General features: G+C 59.5%; 5 protein-coding genes across 5 annotated transcripts; 1 reads left to right on the top strand and 4 right to left on the bottom strand.

Moving 5' to 3' along the window:
• Window positions 1-85: 85 nt before the first annotated feature.
• On the bottom strand, window positions 86-5,113 carry BXZ73DRAFT_107655 (P-loop containing nucleoside triphosphate hydrolase protein; the record flags this gene model as incomplete). The annotated part of the gene is made up of 10 exons (XM_048016975.1): window positions 86-855; window positions 905-1,085; window positions 1,135-1,629; window positions 2,156-2,689; window positions 2,738-2,992; window positions 3,046-3,275; window positions 3,326-4,159; window positions 4,210-4,407; window positions 4,459-4,681; window positions 4,730-5,113. The coding sequence occupies 10 exons, from the start codon at window positions 5,111-5,113 to the stop codon at window positions 86-88; spliced, it is 4,104 nt and encodes a 1,367-aa protein (XP_047871684.1).
• Window positions 5,114-6,075: 962 nt separating this feature from the next.
• On the bottom strand, window positions 6,076-7,477 carry BXZ73DRAFT_107654 (uncharacterized protein; the record flags this gene model as incomplete). The annotated part of the gene is made up of 7 exons (XM_048016974.1): window positions 6,076-6,170; window positions 6,222-6,266; window positions 6,452-6,560; window positions 6,612-6,743; window positions 6,794-6,888; window positions 6,943-7,401; window positions 7,450-7,477. 7 exons carry the CDS (start codon window positions 7,475-7,477, stop codon window positions 6,076-6,078), a joined length of 963 nt encoding a protein of 320 aa, XP_047871683.1.
• Window positions 7,478-8,852: 1,375 nt separating this feature from the next.
• BXZ73DRAFT_82499 (uncharacterized protein) lies at window positions 8,853-10,364 on the top strand (the record flags this gene model as incomplete). Its single annotated transcript, XM_048023722.1, has 6 exons — window positions 8,853-8,900; window positions 8,953-9,100; window positions 9,154-9,980; window positions 10,035-10,040; window positions 10,091-10,192; window positions 10,344-10,364. 6 exons carry the CDS (start codon window positions 8,853-8,855, stop codon window positions 10,362-10,364), a joined length of 1,152 nt encoding a protein of 383 aa, XP_047871682.1.
• A 1,793-nt stretch (window positions 10,365-12,157) lies between these two features.
• Window positions 12,158-13,517, bottom strand: BXZ73DRAFT_82498 (uncharacterized protein; the record flags this gene model as incomplete). The annotated part of the gene is made up of 3 exons (XM_048023721.1): window positions 12,158-13,203; window positions 13,259-13,379; window positions 13,425-13,517. 3 exons carry the CDS (start codon window positions 13,515-13,517, stop codon window positions 12,158-12,160), a joined length of 1,260 nt encoding a protein of 419 aa, XP_047871681.1.
• A 3,011-nt stretch (window positions 13,518-16,528) lies between these two features.
• BXZ73DRAFT_82497 (uncharacterized protein) lies at window positions 16,529-18,250 on the bottom strand (the record flags this gene model as incomplete). Its single annotated transcript, XM_048023720.1, has 1 exon — window positions 16,529-18,250. The coding sequence occupies one exon, from the start codon at window positions 18,248-18,250 to the stop codon at window positions 16,529-16,531; it is 1,722 nt and encodes a 573-aa protein (XP_047871680.1).
• Between the last annotated feature and the right edge of the window lie 395 nt (window positions 18,251-18,645).

Genomic DNA, 18,645 nt, shown 5'->3' with positions numbered 1-18,645 from the left:
CTAACCTAACCTAACCTAACCTAACCTAACCTAACCTAACCTAACCTAACCTAACCTAACCTAACCTAACCTAACCTAACCTAACCTAACCTAAGGAGGCGGCGCGGGCGAGTGCGGGAGTGGTGGGGCCAGGACGGATGGCCGAGATGGAAGGACCTGCAGACATTGCGGGGGCAGAGGACGCATCGCGCTCGCTCACATGGACGGTGGACACTGCTGCTGGAGTCGGAGCCGGTGCTTGGTCCATGCCAGAGTCCGAGTCGTGCGGTGAAGGAACTTCCGTCGCCTTGCCTTTACCCTTGCCCTTGTCGGCACGGGGCGCCTTCGCGACAGGCCGTGGCTTAGGACCGGCCTTCGGCGGCTTGGGCGCGATGGCGGAGATGGCCTTCATGGCGATCGCCTGGGATTTGGCAGTCTCCGCCTTTTCCCTCTCAGCCCGCGCCTCCATAATCTCGGCCTGGGAGATAGCCTGGCGCGCCTCGGCCTTCGCCTTCTTGGCCAGCGAGGCGGCGCGCTTAGCCTGGGCGGCGGCCTCCTTCGCCTGGGCCTGGGCCTCCTTCGCCTGGGCCTCGGCGAGCTTGTCCTGTGCGGTCTTCTTCTTTCCCTTCGCCCGCTTAGCATCGGCCGCGGCGGAGGAAGGACCAGCGCCCGTCACATGCTGCTTCGACGACGATGCGGTGGTCTTCTTACGCCCCTTGTTCGCGCTAGTGCCGGCGCGCTTCGCCGAGTCGTCGATCTGAGTGTCCAAGTTTCCGGTGTCCCCTTCCCTGATGGCGGCCGCTTCCCTCTCGACGTCGGGGTCCTGCAGCATCTCCGAGTCGGCGACGATGTCGAGGGCTTTGCGTACCTCGTCGCCTGTGCGGTTGTCAGTATAGAACGGGTCCACAATGATATAAAAACTTACTCAGCTCCGATTGCTTGAAGAACGTCTCGTGCATGGCGCTCTTACTGCACGAAATTTGCGCGAGGATCGGGTCTATCCCCTCGCCGGCGATGAGGCGGTACACGATCACCCAGTCGTGCTGCATGTAACGCGAGACGCGCCCAATGAGTTGCCGGTCCTCTAGGGCTGACCATAGGGGCTCCTGCAAGCCAGTGAGCATAACCGCAATATCTGTTCGTCACGACACTCACGACGATGATCAGAATCCGGGCGAACCACAAGTTGAGGCCCGTGATGCCGACAGGAGAGATGATCAGCAGATTGCATGTTTTCGACGTCTCGAACTCCTTCAGACGCGCCTTGCGGATGTTGGCGGACTCCTTGCCGGTATACTCGATGTACTCGATGTGCCGTCTCTTGAGCATATCCGTCAGGAGCCAGGAGTGCATAGGAGTCATCATCATCAACACGGACTTGTCGGAGGGCATCTCCGGGCGCATCGTGTAGCTGCCGTTGGGACGCTCGACGTCGAGGCGGGGGATGAGCGTGTTCGGCGCGGCGGACTCGTCCGGGTCGATCATGGCCGGACCAAGCCCGCGTTCTGCCTGGTGATACTGCATGAGCTTGAAGATCATCTCGATCTTTGAGCTCTCGCCGTCGATGTAGGCCGCAGGTGGCTCAATCCTGTTGGGGCCCATGAGACGAGGGTGGAAGCATGCGACGCGTGACTCGCGATAGAATCCGTCCTGTGCACTGCGATGAGTAAATTGCATTGAAGCGTCGTTGATGGTCCCAGGACCGTCGCAGAGTGGGCAGCCCCGCCAGAAGTTAGTGCGGCATCCGGCGTGCCCCGCCGAACTGGTTTGAGGGTCCGCGGACCGCCAGCCTGAGAGAGCCCAGGGTGCACCATGTCACGTGCTGTGTGGCCGTCGCCCACACATTGACGGTCCAAGGACCGCTCCAGCGCCTGCGGGCCGAAGGGCAACGCGCAGGCAGCCAACCCCACACGTAGCTCACCGGGGTGACGGTCCTCGGACCGCCATCAGGAGAGAGACCCAGAGTGCGCTGTATCATGTGCGCACTGGCTGACGCCCCCCTTGACGGTCCAAGGACCACCTCCACATCTGCGCCCTGGGAAGCAGCGAGGGGAGCTCATGCGGGCGACGGTCCTTGGACCATCAGGTTGTTCGCGGAAAAGCTGAATGGGCTACGCTGCGTGCAGTAGCGGTCCATGGACCGCCAACGCTGCACTCAGGCCAATACGAAACTCACCAGTGTGCGGCCACCTTGCCCTCCTACGACGATCAGCTTGGTCAACGATTTGACGACGTCCAACTCGTTCGCCGACAACTGGAGCACCAGAAACTGCTCGTGGTACGGTGCCAGGCTGACGATGACATTGCCCTCGGGATCCGTTGTGCTTGCCGTGCGGTGAATGACGACCCCTGTGAGCACTTGACGGCCAAAGTTGACATAAGCAGACCGGGCCGCTGACAGCGCCTTGTGAGCCGCGTGAGCCTTGTCTCGGGCACGCCGAATTTTTGCGGGCAGATCGACGTCCATCGGAGTCGGGTCGCGTTGTGAGGAGGAGGGGGTTGCCACGCCGGACCCTGAGCCGCTCTTGGCTTGACGCTTCGCCTCGACGTTGCTGATGCGATTGCGGAGCGCGTCGGAGGCAACCTTGAGTCTGTCGCCGCGGGCACCGCCGCCTTTGCGCATGGCACTCGTGTACGCGCGATGCAGAGCGTCCTTGACGGCATGGTCCATCCACGGCACTCGTAGAAGGATGGCCTGGTTGCACAAGTCCTGCAAGAGCGTCAGCACGATGGCCCCATATAAAGAGCGGTGACTCACCGCAGGCTCCGTCACCACCGGCGTCGCGGACATCCCGACGATCAGCTTGGTCTTCTCTGACAACCCACGCACTGCGTGAAATGCCCGGCCAGGCTTGCGGTAGTCGTGCATCTCGTCGATGAAGAGAGAGGCGGGCGTGAAGTCAGCCCGGAACAGCGTGTTCGCGGTATACGTCTCACGGAACTTGAGGACTAAGTTCGATGACTGCCAGTCACGCACTGATGGGCAGGCGGTCACGAGGTCGTGCGTGAGAGCCTGTGGATACGAGGCTGAATGAGGCGGAACGACAAAAGAGACCATTTACTCACTGTCGCAGAAACAACGAGGATGACCATGCCACCCCTCGCGCGGCGGAGGACCTCGAAGACGGGCGCGCGGCTGGTGTCCTTACTCGTGCCTTCGTAAGGCAACACGATCACCGACTGAGGGAGCAGCACCCGCTCCAGCTCGCTCCGCCATTGCGCAGAGAGACTGTTTGGCACTACGACGACGTGAACTCGGCTCGCGATCGGCTCCAGCTTGTACTTCTCCGGGTCACCTACAAAGAATCTGGAATGAGCGGGGCCACACAACATCGCGCAAACTCACTGCCGAACTGCCCCGGCCACTTGCCGTGCTTCTCGTGGTGCTGGTGCGCAAAGTCGAGGTAACACATCGTCGCCACCGCCTGGATCGTCTTGCCGAGCCCGACGTCGTCGCACAACATGGCCGGGTTCCCGCGGAATAGTCTGTCAAGGATCGAGATGACCCCACCATACTGATGCCAGAGCAACGTCAGCGGCTGCACGCGATCCGGGACCTTCTTCAGCTGCTCCCACTTCGCGCCCGAAGCTTCCGTGAACTCGCGCTTGACGTCGATGAAGTGCGCAAAGTACGGCATCGCACCGTTACGAACGGCGGGTAGCGCCTCGGTCGTCGCGCTCGTGTTGGGGCGGAAGCGGCTCTCGGCCATCGCGACGCGGGCGGCTTCGGCTGCGGCCGCTGCAAGGGCCTTCGCCTCATTTGCTTTCGACGCTGCCTGGGAGGCTTCGTGGGCAAGTGTCGCGGCGTCCGTGTCCTCCGGTGCCGCAAGGTGGAGAGCGTTGGCCTCCTCCGCAGCGGCGTTCGCGGCGGCGGCAGCCTCGGCGGCGCGATTGAGTTTTGAAGCGGCTAATGCCTCGGCGCGGACAACGAGACGAAGGGGGGCGTGCGCGTTCGGGTCTGCGGGCCAGCCGATTGCCCACCGGATCTCTTCGACGTTGCAGTCTTCGTACTCCTCACAGCCAGAGCGCCAGTCCAGCAGCTCGTCTTCGGTGAGCATCGTCCCGACGTGGTCCGCCGTGATCTCCTCGCAGACGATGCGATCCATTTGGTCCTTGATCGCGGCGGTCTCTGAAGGGCTGGGCAGGTGCAAGATCGCCTCCCCCAACCAGGACGCGGCCTCTGTCGACGTCAATCAGTAATGCAAGTCTCTCGTCAAACGCGACACTCACTTGGTGCGTCAAAGCATGCCGCCCTGACGTCGTGCTCCAGACACTCGTGCGCGTCGCTGAGGGTCTTGTTTGTCTCCACCCGCAGCTCCGAATACTCACCCTCGCCGACGAACGGCTCCAGGTGTTTCTTCAGCGCATGCATGTCCTTGATATAATTTTGCAGCGCCGCCGCTGTGACATGCTCGCCGCTCACAATTTCTGCAGTGGCCATTAGTCGTCGAGGTTGTCACATATTTCAATACCACGTACTTTCGTGCGTCTTGCTCGTTAGCTTCCGCAGCTTGTCGACTTTGTCGATGTGTCTTCTGAGGTCGCTGTTCCATTGCTCGAACAAGATGGACACTACCCCTCCCGCGAAATGCTCGAGCGCCTTGAGCGGCATCAGCCCGTTCGCAACCATACCTTCTTCTCCAAACAGAACGCGAACGAGGGGCGTTCGCACTGGCCCCATCAGGCTGACGGAGTGGGGAATCTGCTCATAGGTCAGAAGCATACCACGAAACCCATGCCCGCCACGCACCCGATCTTTGTGGATCGCCGACTTTATAGTGATCCCGAACTCCTCCAGCAGATCCTCCGTTGTCTTCCGCAACGTCCAGTCCTTGTTCCATCGCCGCGTCACCCAGCCGCCAAGGGGCGCGGTATCCATCGCCGGATCGCTCTTGCTGACCCGGGGCGGGACCGTTTTGCGCTCCACCGCCGTCGCGAACAGCTTCCTGATAGCTTCGTGCTCCTCCTCGTCGTCGACATCCAACTCCTCCAGGGTGTACTCGTCGGACCAGGGCGGGGCCGGAGTACTCGCGCGCTCGCGCCAAGTTGGGAAGTCTTTCCACAGGTCCTTACCTGCAAGATGCAGTTCCACAGCGCAGCGTAGGAAAAGCGCAGTGTGGTGGTAGATGGGCATTGTGGGGGGAGACGGTGCGAATGGCTGGAACGGGAGGGGGGAGGGAGGGAGAGCGCTACGAACGCCGGCCATGCGCTGTATATGAGTAGCGCAGCCATCATCTGAGTCTGCTCCGCACGCCACATCAGGACACTTTTGGATCGTCCGCCCAATCTGCCGGTCATGCCGACGAGAACCCGACATCGTGATCATCGCCGGGACCGAGGCTTCCGCGTTGGGCCTAGTGCGATTTCATGGATGGTCCACGCGGTCACACCGGGAAGGTCCACGGACCGCTACTCTGGGAAGTCCGACATGTTGTAAAGAATGTGTGTAAGACTAAAAGTCACCGATCTGCGGTCCATGGACCGCCACTGCGAACGGAGCCCGTTGTGACGATGTGGTTTCACATTCATCAGCACCGCGTCCAAGCACCCGCAACAGCGCTGCGCGGCAATGCGCATGTACATGGCGGTCCTCGGACCGGCACTCCTCAACGCTCAACGCAATCACGTGACCCGGAGCCGATCCGGCCGTTATTCTCAGGCGGAGCGCCAGACCTTCCACGGGCTTCGCTGAGAGTAGCGGTCCCAGGACCGTCAATGCTGTCCCCTATATGTACTACAAACCCTCGAGCTGGAAGACATGCAGATGTGGTCTTTGGAAGACGGGCACTACAATTTGCGTGCGAGCGTGTACCAATACAAATGCCCTTCGCAATCGCTGTTCACCTCGTAGATGAACTCCACCACTAATCCCGTTACTACCAGCCACTCACACGCAGCGCTGCCGCTCGAACGTCAGCTTCGACTTAATATCATTGACTTGTCACTGACCAAACAACCGCCATGTTCGCTAGCTTGCGACTCTTCAGAATCTGCCTGCAGCTTTCTATGACACCGAACGACCGCACAGGACGCATCACGGATGCGTCTCGCACGCTTTGCAACGCCGCGTACAAGATCTGGGCTGCGCTCCAAATGTCATCCTTGCAGGTCGCCCACAAGGTCTTCGTATTCGGATGCACGGGGGTCGCCGTAGAAATGTGAAGTGCTCGCCGTACCAAGCCCATTCGCCTCTGCAATTACTTTATCAACTGCTCAACACCGTTGCCGCACAATCTACTCACCAGCAGAGTGGGCACGCTCATAAGAGGTTGCGCCGCCGTGCGCCACTGGTGTCCCCAATGTGAGATGCCTGGGTCGGAGTGCACCCTCGGGAGCAGGGCAATCACAATCACATACCCCACCCCTCCACTACCCAACAGATGCGGGCGTGCGGCCCCCGTTGCTGATACAAATGCTGACTTCTTCACTCCGCGAGCCGCGTACAATTCCACCAGCACTTCGATTGGCCGACCTGCGTCCGCTTGCTGATGTACGTACACCGTTCCCGTCTCGTCCTCGAGTGTCGTGACAATCCCAAAGTCGGTTTCATGAAGGGAGGTAACAATCCCCGCAACCATGATCTGAAAAGGTCTCAACTTTTCGTGCTCAGTTGCAATGCCACAGCAGCGAACCTCGTTCGCTGCCCACCCACGGAAGTAGGACCTGCATGTATGCATCTCCGAGTACGGATTGTATCTGGGCGTCGCCAGCCCGATTTGTAGGTCTGCTGCAGAACAATAGTAATTCGACAGCAGTTCTACTAGCTTTGCACAGTTTCAGCCACTTGGTGAACCACCAGTCATCCGGCACTCACCCATCTGGTCGCCTCGTCCTCGTCCAGAGCAACACCGTAGTCCGAGAGCAATCCCTTCATCAACGCCGCATTTTGTCCCAACTTTAACGGCACAACTTGGACAGAGACGATTAGAATGGTAGTGGTCTCAGACCCGTTACAGAGCTCACTCGTGTCTGAACCGTCCGCTAAGGGGGTCCACCATTGTTCGATCTGCCCTTCATTCGGCTCTTCAAATAGTGGACCGATAGCCGGTACCATCTCTTCTGCGATGCGTGCGAAAGACTTCCACAATATTTGCGCGATGTGATGCGCTACTCGGACGTCCGTGGTGCTCGACGTAGCTGTGGACAGGCTCGACATGACATCGTCGATCTCCGGAGTACGGACTAGCCCCGCTGCCTGAGGCCTAAAGGCGGGTGGGATTGCCTCGCTTGGCGTTGCCGTTTTCAGCCATGGGGGAGTCGGTACGACTGGCGACATTGGCAGGATGACTTGTACCTCAGGCATCGTGTTGTTGTTCCCCTCGCTCGTCTGCGGTGTCTCTTCCAGTGACTCGGGTTCACCAAACTGCAGGATCAACTCATCCGGAATATCCAAACGATACTGTTCCCATACTTCAGGCTCCACTACACCACACGTCAGCTCGGGCACTGTCTCTGTACCGTGACACGCACCGAAACTTGCGTCTACACTGTCGCTCATTGGGGCAAAGGCTTGCAAGCCATCTCCTTGCCCCCCCCCTGTATATATGTCAGCAATTAGGTCTGCTCTCACAAGAAGGGAGTGTTATGTCATTCATATAAGCCGCGTGACACAGGCACGTCGCGCGCACACATGCCGGGGCCACCATTGTTCTGCAGGCATTTCTAGGAGACGTTTATAAGGTTTGCAACCCACGTGCAGTCAGAAAAGCATTTGGATGGGTTTCTATGTGAGAGAGAAAACCTGACTCATCTTTCTCTCGGCTTTAATGTGGTACTAGAAAGATGATCACCCCAGTGTGACATTGTTAATGAGCGCCCACTGGCCACAAATTTCGAAGTAGTAGCCCAGATGTTTTATTCGGCTCTTTCATTATACTGCTTGACGGTCCCTGGACCGCCATCGCACAGTGGCACGGCCTGACAACACCCCCGGAAATGATGCGCTCTGTATTCGTAACAGATGGGGTCATATATTTTTGAGCTACTTCAGTCCGAGGCCTACTCATCATCAGGATAGTCCACAACGCCCAACACCTCGTCATTGTTGTCCTCGTCACACAGAATCCTCAGCATAATTCCATCGTTATGTTCTATCCTCGCCGACCACTGGCATGCCCACTGCGCATGATTCCATCTTCACTAATCCGATATATCGTACACATGTGATCTTGTTTGAAACACATTGTGCAACAATGTCCCGACGCAGGACAGTGTCGGATATAGTCGCGGCATTGGTCACACTTCAACCAACGACCGCACGTTAGCCAGGGGACCTGTCAATTGCGACGTGCCGCACCTCCACGATGAACGTCATAATCTGGGTTGAAGCTACGTCATCGGGCCCCGGGCTATGTTCGATGCCCACCGAAGGGCAGTGCAGTTGGCAAGACTTGGAGAAGGGAAGTGCAGAGTGCAAATTCGAACGGATCCTAAACTGGTCAAGTGGTGCGGCGCATTGTGGCATCTTCTTCGCTGCCAGCCAATTGAGGCTGGAAGATCTTGATGCCTCCGCGTCCCGTCGGGCTCGATTCGCCACCGGGCACGCAATCTAACGGTCCTTGGACCATCACCGTGAAGGGCCCTGTCCACGTTGACATGCGTGTGATCGTCGCTCCAATGTGGTCCCAATTTGGTTTATCATACTGACTATCGAGGCTAACCCGCTGCGCTATCCTATCTCATTTCACCACATACGGCTCGGTCGAGGTCCCTTGCTCCGGCCGCCATGGGCTTGGCACCTCGTGGTCTGCACTATCTCTCGTCCGCTCAGCACATGGCCCATCGCGTTCCCCATCCCATGACCTCCTTCGAAGCATATATATATATATATATCACAGGCACTTCTCAATCTTCTCTGTGTCCATCTCCAAAACATGCCAGCCCCATCCACACTCCGAGGGAGGATCATCCCCAAGCTCCGGGTACGGCCCACCTGTTTCCCACTCCATCAGTCGCTAATGCGCGACTTCCTAGTGCGACCAGTGTCAGGCGGCAGAAGGTCGCTGCTTCTGGGACTGCGACGACCCCGAGACGCCGCCCCATATGTGTCGAGGATGTTCTGACAACCCGCAGCGTATGGGTTGCACCTACAACTTTGTCTCGACCTCAGGCGCAGTGCTCTGTGAGTTTGATTTTTCACAATCCCTGCCATGCACATTCTCACATCGCCTCCAGTTGGCTCTTCTGACCCCATGGATGCCGTCGCATTCCTGGGACCCGATGGCTTCCACATCCGTAGCGGCCCATACACCGAGGAACACCGCTGCGCTGAGGCCATGATCGAGTGGTTCTGTTCCCACACCACCATTCACGAGTTCGAGATATTCGCTTCTGCGACCAACGACTTCCGCCCCTTCCTCCCCGTCGCGCTTGTGCCATTCCGGCGCTACGCCGCCGACCTCGTGTCCTCACGAGCTCTCCTCGCCGACCGCCTGCGCCAATGGGTCCTGACCTCCGGTCTCAACCCCCCCGTCGAGCCGACGCTGCTCATCTGGGAGCCACCTACACTCCGTATTCTCCCCATGCTCCGTCAGAACGATCTCCGTCAAGAGGATCGTGATGGCTGGAGGGCGTCGGGCAAGTGCGCCCTCGCCGACCACACAATGTCCATCAGCAGCCAGCACATCCAAGTCGACGTCACGGGCCTTGCGGATTTTAGGGCTCACAACATCGCACACCCCATCGACTGCCTCGGTCCCAACGACGCCAACGAGGAACAGCTCACCAAGCTCAACAACAACCGCCGCGAATTCGAGGCACTCTCTACCAGGGACGACCTGCCTTTGGCGTGGGTCCTCCGTCGCCAGATAGACATCGTCAACGAGGAGGAGGTCATGACCGACGTGCCCTTCCTTGTATACCCGCACAACGCCAACCCCACCGCGTTGTACCAGTTCAGCGATGCTTTGCGTTCAGAGACCACCGCGATCTCATTCCAAGGTCTTGGCCACCTCGCACATGATCTTCTCTACCGCGCCTTCGATGAGGGCAGTGACGAAAATGTAAGCTCATTTTCTTAACGTCCTTCTGGACTGCAACTGATGTCTTCCATGCAGACCGAGGTATGTTGTCCTTTCAATCCAGCTGACGTTCATGACCAACCATTTTCTAGGGGCACGCCTCCAGTCAGCGGTGGCTCTTGCTGTACCACTGCACAAATGAGAGCGGTTTTGAGCCACACCTGGCAAGGCATTGTGTCGCTTATCTCGCTCACGTGGGTGGGCGTCGGCAGAACTGCTTCATTCAGTGGAGCTGGATTTAGGACCGAGGTTGATATGTTTTATCTGACTACCCATTGAATTTGTTACTCGCCCGCATGCCTCACCTAAATGAATAGCTTGCTGCCTCCCTTGTCATGTGTGTAGGCTATTCAACAATTCACATGACCACAATTGTGATCTGAAATGTGCGCGTACAACACCGCAACAAATGGAGTAGCCTCCAAACCCGTCTTTTTGTTAACAACTCCTATCTTATATAGAGCCGCTTGAATCAACGAGGTGCCCCGATTTGGCGGTCTGCGGACCGCCATTGCGGGGGGCCAGGCACTCCACCAGGTCGTGCGATGCAGTCGCATTGAATATGGCGGTCCGCGGACCGTCAGCCAGCGTCGCCGCCACACCATCTTGCCGCTGACTGCCTCAGCTCGCCGGTCCAAGGACCGTCGCACCCAAATTGTTTGTGCAGTAACCGGGTGTCGTGCACCGCCTACCCGGCACCATCCCGAATTCAATACCCACCGGTATTGTTATACTGCCATTGACTACACGAGAAGCCCGACGATCTATAAAGAAGGGAGCGGTGGTGTTAGTAAGCCGCGTACGTCGCTTACAGCGATACGCGAAGTTAGCGAAGTTGCCGAAATAAGCGACTCTAACCGAGGTTTTGCCATGTGGCTTCCACGTGCGCCGGGCGGGTGGCCGAGCTGGCGAGGCCGCCCCAGGTCGGGACTGTCTTTCGGCCGAGTTTACGAGGTCGATGCGCGGGGCGATGAGACCGACCAATATTTTGTTATTGATTTTCGTGCAGGAGCGCGAGTGGGGCCAGGGGCAATCCCGTAGTGGGCCACAGTGCGTAGCGCCCTCGCGTACGACCGCGCGACGTGTAGCGCGACTCCGAGCGCACAGCCGCGACTACCGCGCACGCGCGACGATATCTCCGCGTGCACTGCAGACTCCCCCGCACGAGCCTAGCAAGGTGGGGCAATAGCATGATTTTGTATTGTGGAATTCATGGCATCTGCACGCGGTACAAGGGTATGTCCTACGTTCACGTCCTAACAGATATTTGGACATGAGCCCTCGCGCGCGAGCACAATGCTCACGGGTACTGTGCAATGCGCGCACGGTGCTCACGGCGGTGCGCTCGGACTCGCGCTACACGTCGTGCGGTCGTGCGCGAGGGTGCTACGCGCTGTGGCCCCTCCAAAACTAAAAACGACCCCACTCGCGCGTAACAACGGCCTATCGATGTTTTGGGCCAGCCATACAAGGCCGACCCCTCGCGACACTTCTCGCGTGCGGGCGCGCAAACGCCAGCGCGTGCGTATGCGTTAGAGCGTGACTGTTCGGGTACATGCCCCGCAGAACTGACTATATAAAACCTCACTATCCAACGGGGTAATTACCTCTCTCGCATCCAACGGGATCCTTCAAATCCACACCACCAACACACACGAGTGCATGTCGATAAAAGCTCTGCACGCCCTTTGCAGCACATGCTTCATTTTTTGCTATCACTGTAAGTATTATTTATAATATTCTCAAATACGTGCCCAGCGTCGTGTCTCGAGGGCCGAAGGCCCGTGCGCGCCGTGGCAACGCCACGGGTAAGAACTAGTAGCTTGTGAGTACCCTGGTCAGCATGGCTCGCTAGCGTGTCGCTCGCACTGAATGGTTCACGGCCGCACTCGCGGACAATGTGTACTCCGTTCCTGGGTGACATTCTACTATATGACAGTGGCGTCAAGCACCAGAACAAAGATAGACCACGATGAACGCTATTCAGTATAGGACAGATGACTGGACAGCACGCGTGACTACAGTCGCATACAAGAGCGGGCTGCAGCGACATTGGCTGCCTCGTGTAAGCGTCGCTGTTTCACAATCAATGACACATAGAAAAGCAATTATATTAGGTTTGCGAGCGACTGTGCTGTTACAAACAAAGAATCACTAATCTAAACGGCGCCTGCCCAACCGCCCTTCCCGAGCCAACTCCACGCCGCCTCCGCATCGCCTTTGTCCGCTGGCGCAACCCGGAGCGCCGCCGCGACGTCTTCACCATGCTCGAGTGCGTAGTCGAGCACGTCGAGCACGCCGTTGAAACCCTGGAGGCGAGGAACCGCCGCCTCCAGGGCCGCACGGTTCGGTCCGATCGCCCGGACGCCCGCCTGGATCTGGCGCATCGCTGCCAGAATCTCAACACGCGCAGTGTCGAGACGGTGAGTGCCGAGCGTGATGTCGCGTACCGCGTCCTCGAGGGAGGCCGGGGCGGGGGACTCGGGAGTCGTGGCGATTGGCGGGGTTGACCGGGTGGCAGGCTGTCCAGCGGGCGGGGCGGGTGGGGCGGAGGACGGGGCACCAGGGGGTCCGGCGGGTGAGGCGGAGAACGTGGGGGACGTCCGTCGGAAGCGGGGTGGTGGCGCGCCGATGTAGGCTGGCGCGATCGCAGGTGGAGAGCTAGAACGCTCGTGCGCCAGGTGGTGTCTGAAGGGGTACCAAGGGCGTGGCTTCCCGACGAATGCGACTGCGGTCGTACGTGAGGGCAGCGCCGGGACTTCGCGCTCGACGGGCTTCGCGTTTTTCTTCGTGGTGTGTTTGGCCTTGCGTTTCTTGCTGGCGATCGGGAGTGGGAGGTCATCGAACCAATCCTCCATACCTTCGCGCATGTGGCGGGACGCGTACCGCCGTTCGCGGGCAGGAGTAACGGCGTGGAGGAGGAATCTCGCCTTCGTCGCACCGAGTACGTGCTGGTCAGGGCGGTCGAAGAGGAGGCGCGCGGCGAGTGCGCGGCAGTCGTCGGGATCGAACCAGACACTGAGGGGGATGCTGGGGAACGTGTGCTCAAATCCAGGTTCGTGGATCGGCGTCCAGTCCCCTTCGGTCAGGTTCTCGATCGCGAACTCCATCACGCCTTGCGCGACAGCGCACGTGGCGAGTGGGAGGTTGCTGAGGACGCGGAATCCGTGGCCGGTGAACCAGCCCACGAACCCTACCTTCGGCACTACCAGACGCACGCATGGGATGGGTAGAATGCTGAGCATAACGAAGGGACTTACAGTCGACAATTCCATCGCCACGGATTCCATAAATCTTGCACCGACCCGCGGTGCCACCGCACCGGTCGCAGCCTTCGCGCGCTCCCATGCACCGCTTCTTGTTCTTGCAGCAGCCGTCGCACTAGCAAATGTTAGCCGTCATCATGAATACGACAAGCATACATACCTTGACAAGGGTTTGCATCGCCTGGGTGGTGTATTCGGGCACTTGCACCGGGCTGGCGGGGACCGGGGTCATGATGGCGATCGCAACGGGCATGGTGGATGGAGGGGTAGGCAGTGAGCAGAGTGAAAGATGAAGCAGAGAAGGGCGGGGATGAGGAGCAGAGGGAACAGTTGGTGGGAAACGGGTGGGGCGCATGCGCGACCACTGGTTCGGGCGCTCCGGCAACGGCGTCCAAACAAAGCGTCCAAATAAACAAGTGGCGGCCAAACACGACCCCGTGATCAAACTCAACCGCTTGATGTCATCTCCTGGCCGCGTCACCCCGGCCCGCGTCTGCCTCTCACGTCCCCCGGCCCGTGTTCCCGGCACATGTCTCCCTCCCGCCCACGTTCACCTCCGGCATCTCCCGCCCGCGGTCACCTCCGGCATCTCCCTCCCACATCCCCCGGCCCGTGTCTCCGACATCTCCTGCCCACGTCCCCCTGCCCACGTCCCCGTCCCGTGTTCCCGGCACATGCCTCCCTCGCGCCTACCACGACGGGCAACGGCTCAGCTTCTTGCCCTCCCTTCCCACCTCAGTCTACCCCCAGCACCTCCCAGCTAACTTCCTCACCTTTGTTTATCGCCTCTCCCTCCCACCCACATCTACTGCCACGTGTCTGCCCATGCCCAGGTGCTTTAGGGCCGTTTGGAAACACACTATAGTGCGCAAAGATGGCTCCACCTCCGCGACTCCGCTGCTCCACGGCATCGCGGCGCGCTGGTCAAACGCCCGTCACGCATCTGCAGTGTGACCGGGCTGGCGCACGCGAACTGGCTGCAGGTCGCGTCGCGTCATCGATCATCTTTATAATGTCCACGCTAACCACCGTAATGAAGGTGAGAGACTCCGGAGAGGTTAGGAAGACGAGGTCGGCGCGGTGGTATGATCGCCTCAGCGGGTGAGCGACTCGGCGGGATGTCACGGTGACAGTCACGCGGGCCACTGGCCAGACTCCAATGCTCCAACTCACGATTCCTCCGGTGCACCATCGTAAGATTCCAAACGGCCCTTTTGATCGCCATCTGACCGCTCAATACTACTTAGCCCATGTGCATACTAAACGTCATTATCAATCTCTTGTCGTTCCAATACATCTCCCTCCACATCCTGAACGTCATGTGTGTTGCCCTTCCGTCTCTCATTTGCCCGTCCATGGACCGCCACCCACCCTGACCCCAGATATCTAATATGCCGGAGGTCCTGTGTAGGCTGATGATTGTATTCAGTGTCAATATATTTCAAGTATTGGCATTGCTACGCCGAATGCCGGTCCGAGGACCGTCACCCCATACGGTCCCTCCCTGCCTCCCATGTTGATCATGATATAACCGCGTGTGGAGCGTCACTTTCCCCAAAGCCACTTTTGTTGACATCAAATATTGCTCACCCACTCATGCGTTCTTGATGGTCCCGGGACCGTCGCCGCGGGCAGCCCCCAAACGTCAACACTGCCACCTTGTTCCCACAGCACCCAGGCGGTCCTAGGACCGCCACTCCGTAGTGAGCCTCATTGCGCGCTTGCCGCACACAGCCACGTGATGCTCTGTGTACCTGCCCCTATGGTGGGTGCCGGTCCGAGGACCAGCACCCGCAGGTGCAGTGCACTGGCTCACAGTAGGCGCCGCATTAGGCGCCACCAAGGGAAACGCACCGTGCTCCCTGTGCGTGCACTAGACGCCTCCAAGGCAGCATTAGGCGCCACCAAGGGAAACGCACCGTGCTCCCTGTGCGTGCACTAGACGCCTCCAAGGCAGCATTAGGCGCCACCAAGGGAAACGCACCGTGCTCCCTGTGCGTGCACTAGACGCCTCCAAGGCAGCATTAGGCGCCACCAAGGGAAACGCACCGTGCTCCCTGTGCTTGCACTAGACGCCTCCAAGGCAGCATTAGACGCCACCAAGGGAAACGCATCGTGCTCCCTGTGCGTGCACTAGACGCCTCCAAGGCAGCATTAGGCGCCACCAAGGGAAACGCATCGTGCTCCCTGTGCGTGCACTAGACGCCTCCAAGGCAGCATTTGTGCTCTCCTCTTCTCCACATCTCCCCAACTCTCATACCTAGAGGGGGGTCTATATAACCTAACCTAACCTATGACGGATCGAACGACACCGAGATCGCAATGAACGGACGGCGGGAAGGGGATGGATGGCACGAGGAGTGGGTGGGTATATCTCTGACTGCCCAGCTGGATTACGCGTGGGCATCCGCGCGCATTCCCACCTGCCCCTTTCGGCGGCACCTGGCTCTACGTACGGATGTCCGCGCGCACAGCACGATGATTCGCGCGCACCGCCATAGACGGTGTCTCAAATGTGCGCGATGGTTCGTGCACGTATCGGTGGATGCGACGTCCGACGTGCGCGATAGATCGCGGACGTTTGAGACGCTGTCTACAGATGTGCGCGAACCATCGTGCAGATAACAACTATGCTATGCAAAGCACCCACAGTCCATGTGCCCGATGGTTCGCGCACATATCAGTGGGTGCAACGTCCAATGTGCACAATGTATCACAAACATGTGAGACACCGTCTACGATGATGGGCGCGAACCATCGCACACATTACACCCTAGTACACTTCACCATGTGTGCGATGGTTCGCACACATTACACCCTACACTCCACCATGTGTGCGATGGTTCGCGCACATTACAACTATGCTCCATGTGCGCGATGGATCGCAGACACTGTCTACGGATGTGCGCGCACCATCGCGCACATGGCAACTATGCTGTGTGAGGCACCCACAGTCCATGTGCGCGATGGTTCGCGCCCTTTTGGGTGGGCGCTAGTTCTACCCCTCATGAAGTTGTTACCCTCCGGACCTTAAAAAAAGGCCTCTCTTATACACCTCCGATAACAGGGGTCCGAGGCTCGAGCTGTCCGCCAAGCCTCAAGAGGCTATCGTAGACTAGCTATAATACAGATGGTGATGCCGCAGGAGTGGGGATGGGTGAGATGTGGTGGACAACGATATTGTACAGTGATAATGAAAAGAGTGTGGGGATGGAAAGAACAATACGTGTGTAGAAAAGACTCAAAGCCTGGTCCGGAGCGAGTTCATCTGTCTCCATCGCTATCATCGCCATCGCCACCGACGAAGAAGGAGAACCGTGGCGAGTCCGGCCGCGGCGGGGGCGGCGCAACCCGGAACTGCACGGCGTCGGCGTTCTTGACATGCCTCGCGCGGAGCGGCGGCGATGAAGGCAGCCGGACCACCGGGCTCGAACCTGTCACGTCCATCCTTCCCACCGCGCCCGGGTGCGGCGTCGGTGCGCGCGGAGGTGGCAGAGGATCGTAATGAGGAGGCGCGTCTGTCTCGAGGGCGGTGTAGGGAGGTGCAGCGCCAGTCGAAGGTACCGGCGGCGGCAGCGCGACCACGATCTGCGCGAGCTCTTCGGAGGCCTCGAGCGCGGTTGTGAGTTCAAGCGCGTCATCTTCTGATGCCGCGCCTGCGTCGTAAACGGTGAGCTCGTATGGTGGCCCGACCTGGGAGAGATCCTCCATCGAGGGGAGGCGCGGTTGAGGTTGTGGGATCGGAGGGAGGGGTGTTGGGTACATTCGGACGAGCAGCTGCCACCGTGCCCTCCAGCTCATCTCAGAGGGTACCGAGAACACAGCACAGGGGAGCGAACTCGAAGGGGAGAGCACGGAAGGCGACGGGGTGGCGAATCGGTGGTTGTCTTCAAATTCGTCGTCCATGACGACAATAGACCCTTGCACTTGCACGGGCACCGCGGCCCGGGTGTCCGCCGTCGCGTCCTGACTGTACGTCGAAGCCGGCGAGTCGGGCTCCGTCCATGCCCGGGCGGCGCGGTTGCCAATTGACGACAAGGTAGGAGAGCCCCAGGAAGACAACGAAGTGGCCTCGCGCACGCGCCGCAGCATGTCGTTGAGAAAAACGGCCTTGCTGAGTCCGTACGATGGCCAGTGAAGGAAAGCGCGGTCAATGGCCTCACTGTATGGGTCGTGGAGGTCGGAAATGTCGCCGACCCGGGGGAAGATGGCACTGCGAGGGTCGAAACACTGCCATCGCGGCTCGGGGTGCGCACCATGCCTGGTCAGGGAGTGATCGTGTGAGGGTGGTTGGATGCCGTTGGCGGTGAACCAGGGCGTGTCGCGAGAGCGGGGAAGAACAGGTGACTCTGGGAGATAGTTTGAGGGGGTAGACGGGAAGGAGGACATGGGAGAAGACGACGACGACGAAGAAGGGGACGAGGCGTAGTGGCGAAGGGTCTCGTCGTAGACCCACCAAGCGTAGTGGCGGCGGTACCAGAGCATAGCCTTGAGATTCGAGAGCGCATGATTTGACCAGCCGTAGTGGGCGTGTGGATGGTGCTCTTCCATGGGAGGAGGGGGAGTGGGCGGCCAGGGGTGGATTTGTTGGGTGGTGGATGGAGGAGAGAAGAGGGAGGGGAGGGCGCACTCGCCATGCCGTGCGTCCCAGTCTACGTCCAGATCACTCTCTTCCTCTCCTTCTGACGCGGGCGGGGACGACCAGAGCGCGTCCTCAGACGGAGAAGTGGGCGAGGGCGGGGACGGGGGACACAGTGGGGCAAGGTGGACCTTGATATCTTCGTCCGAATCGCTGCTGCAAGAGCTAGAGGGGCTGCTTCCGCAGTCACTGTTGGGCGAATCGAGAGGAGGGAGATCGAGAGTGTGGAGCGGCGCAAGGTCGGGGCGGAGGGGGAGGAAGGGGGAGGAGCGCTGGAGAGGTGGCCGATGCCCAGCACGGCTGGGTGAACGGGGAGCGGGCTGAACGTCGATGGAGAGGGCGGCCATCGCGGGTATGCAGCGTGCTAGGTAGACGGAAGAGATGGGTACACGACCGGGATCGCAGGCAAGAAGGTGACTCACGTACGGCGGATATCTGGATAGCTGGCTGTATGCGGGTGGTATCTGGAGCCGACTCGCGAGCGGTGGACACGGGACGCGGAGTGCGCAATTTATGAAGGCAGTCGGACGTGTACAGTGAGGAGTAGAGGGGACGGGTGTCCGAGTGCGCGGGGACGTGGGGGGCGGAGGACAAGGGTGGGGGTTGTGGTTGAGGACGTTGAGGCCAGTGGTGGCACGCGATTGCTACGCGTGCATCACGGGGACGCGCCTCGGCTACGCGCTGACTCTTGAGTTCGAACCCGCCTCGTCCAATCCCCCTTGCCACTCTACACGCTCGGCAG

Source organism: Epithele typhae (assembly GCF_022376455.1).
Source record: "Epithele typhae strain CBS 203.58 chromosome Unknown BXZ73scaffold_118, whole genome shotgun sequence".
Lineage (NCBI taxonomy): Eukaryota > Fungi > Basidiomycota > Agaricomycetes > Polyporales > Epitheliaceae > Epithele > Epithele typhae.
The sequence above is the reverse complement of the archived record's forward strand: the minus strand, read 5'-3'. Positions and strand labels throughout refer to the sequence as shown.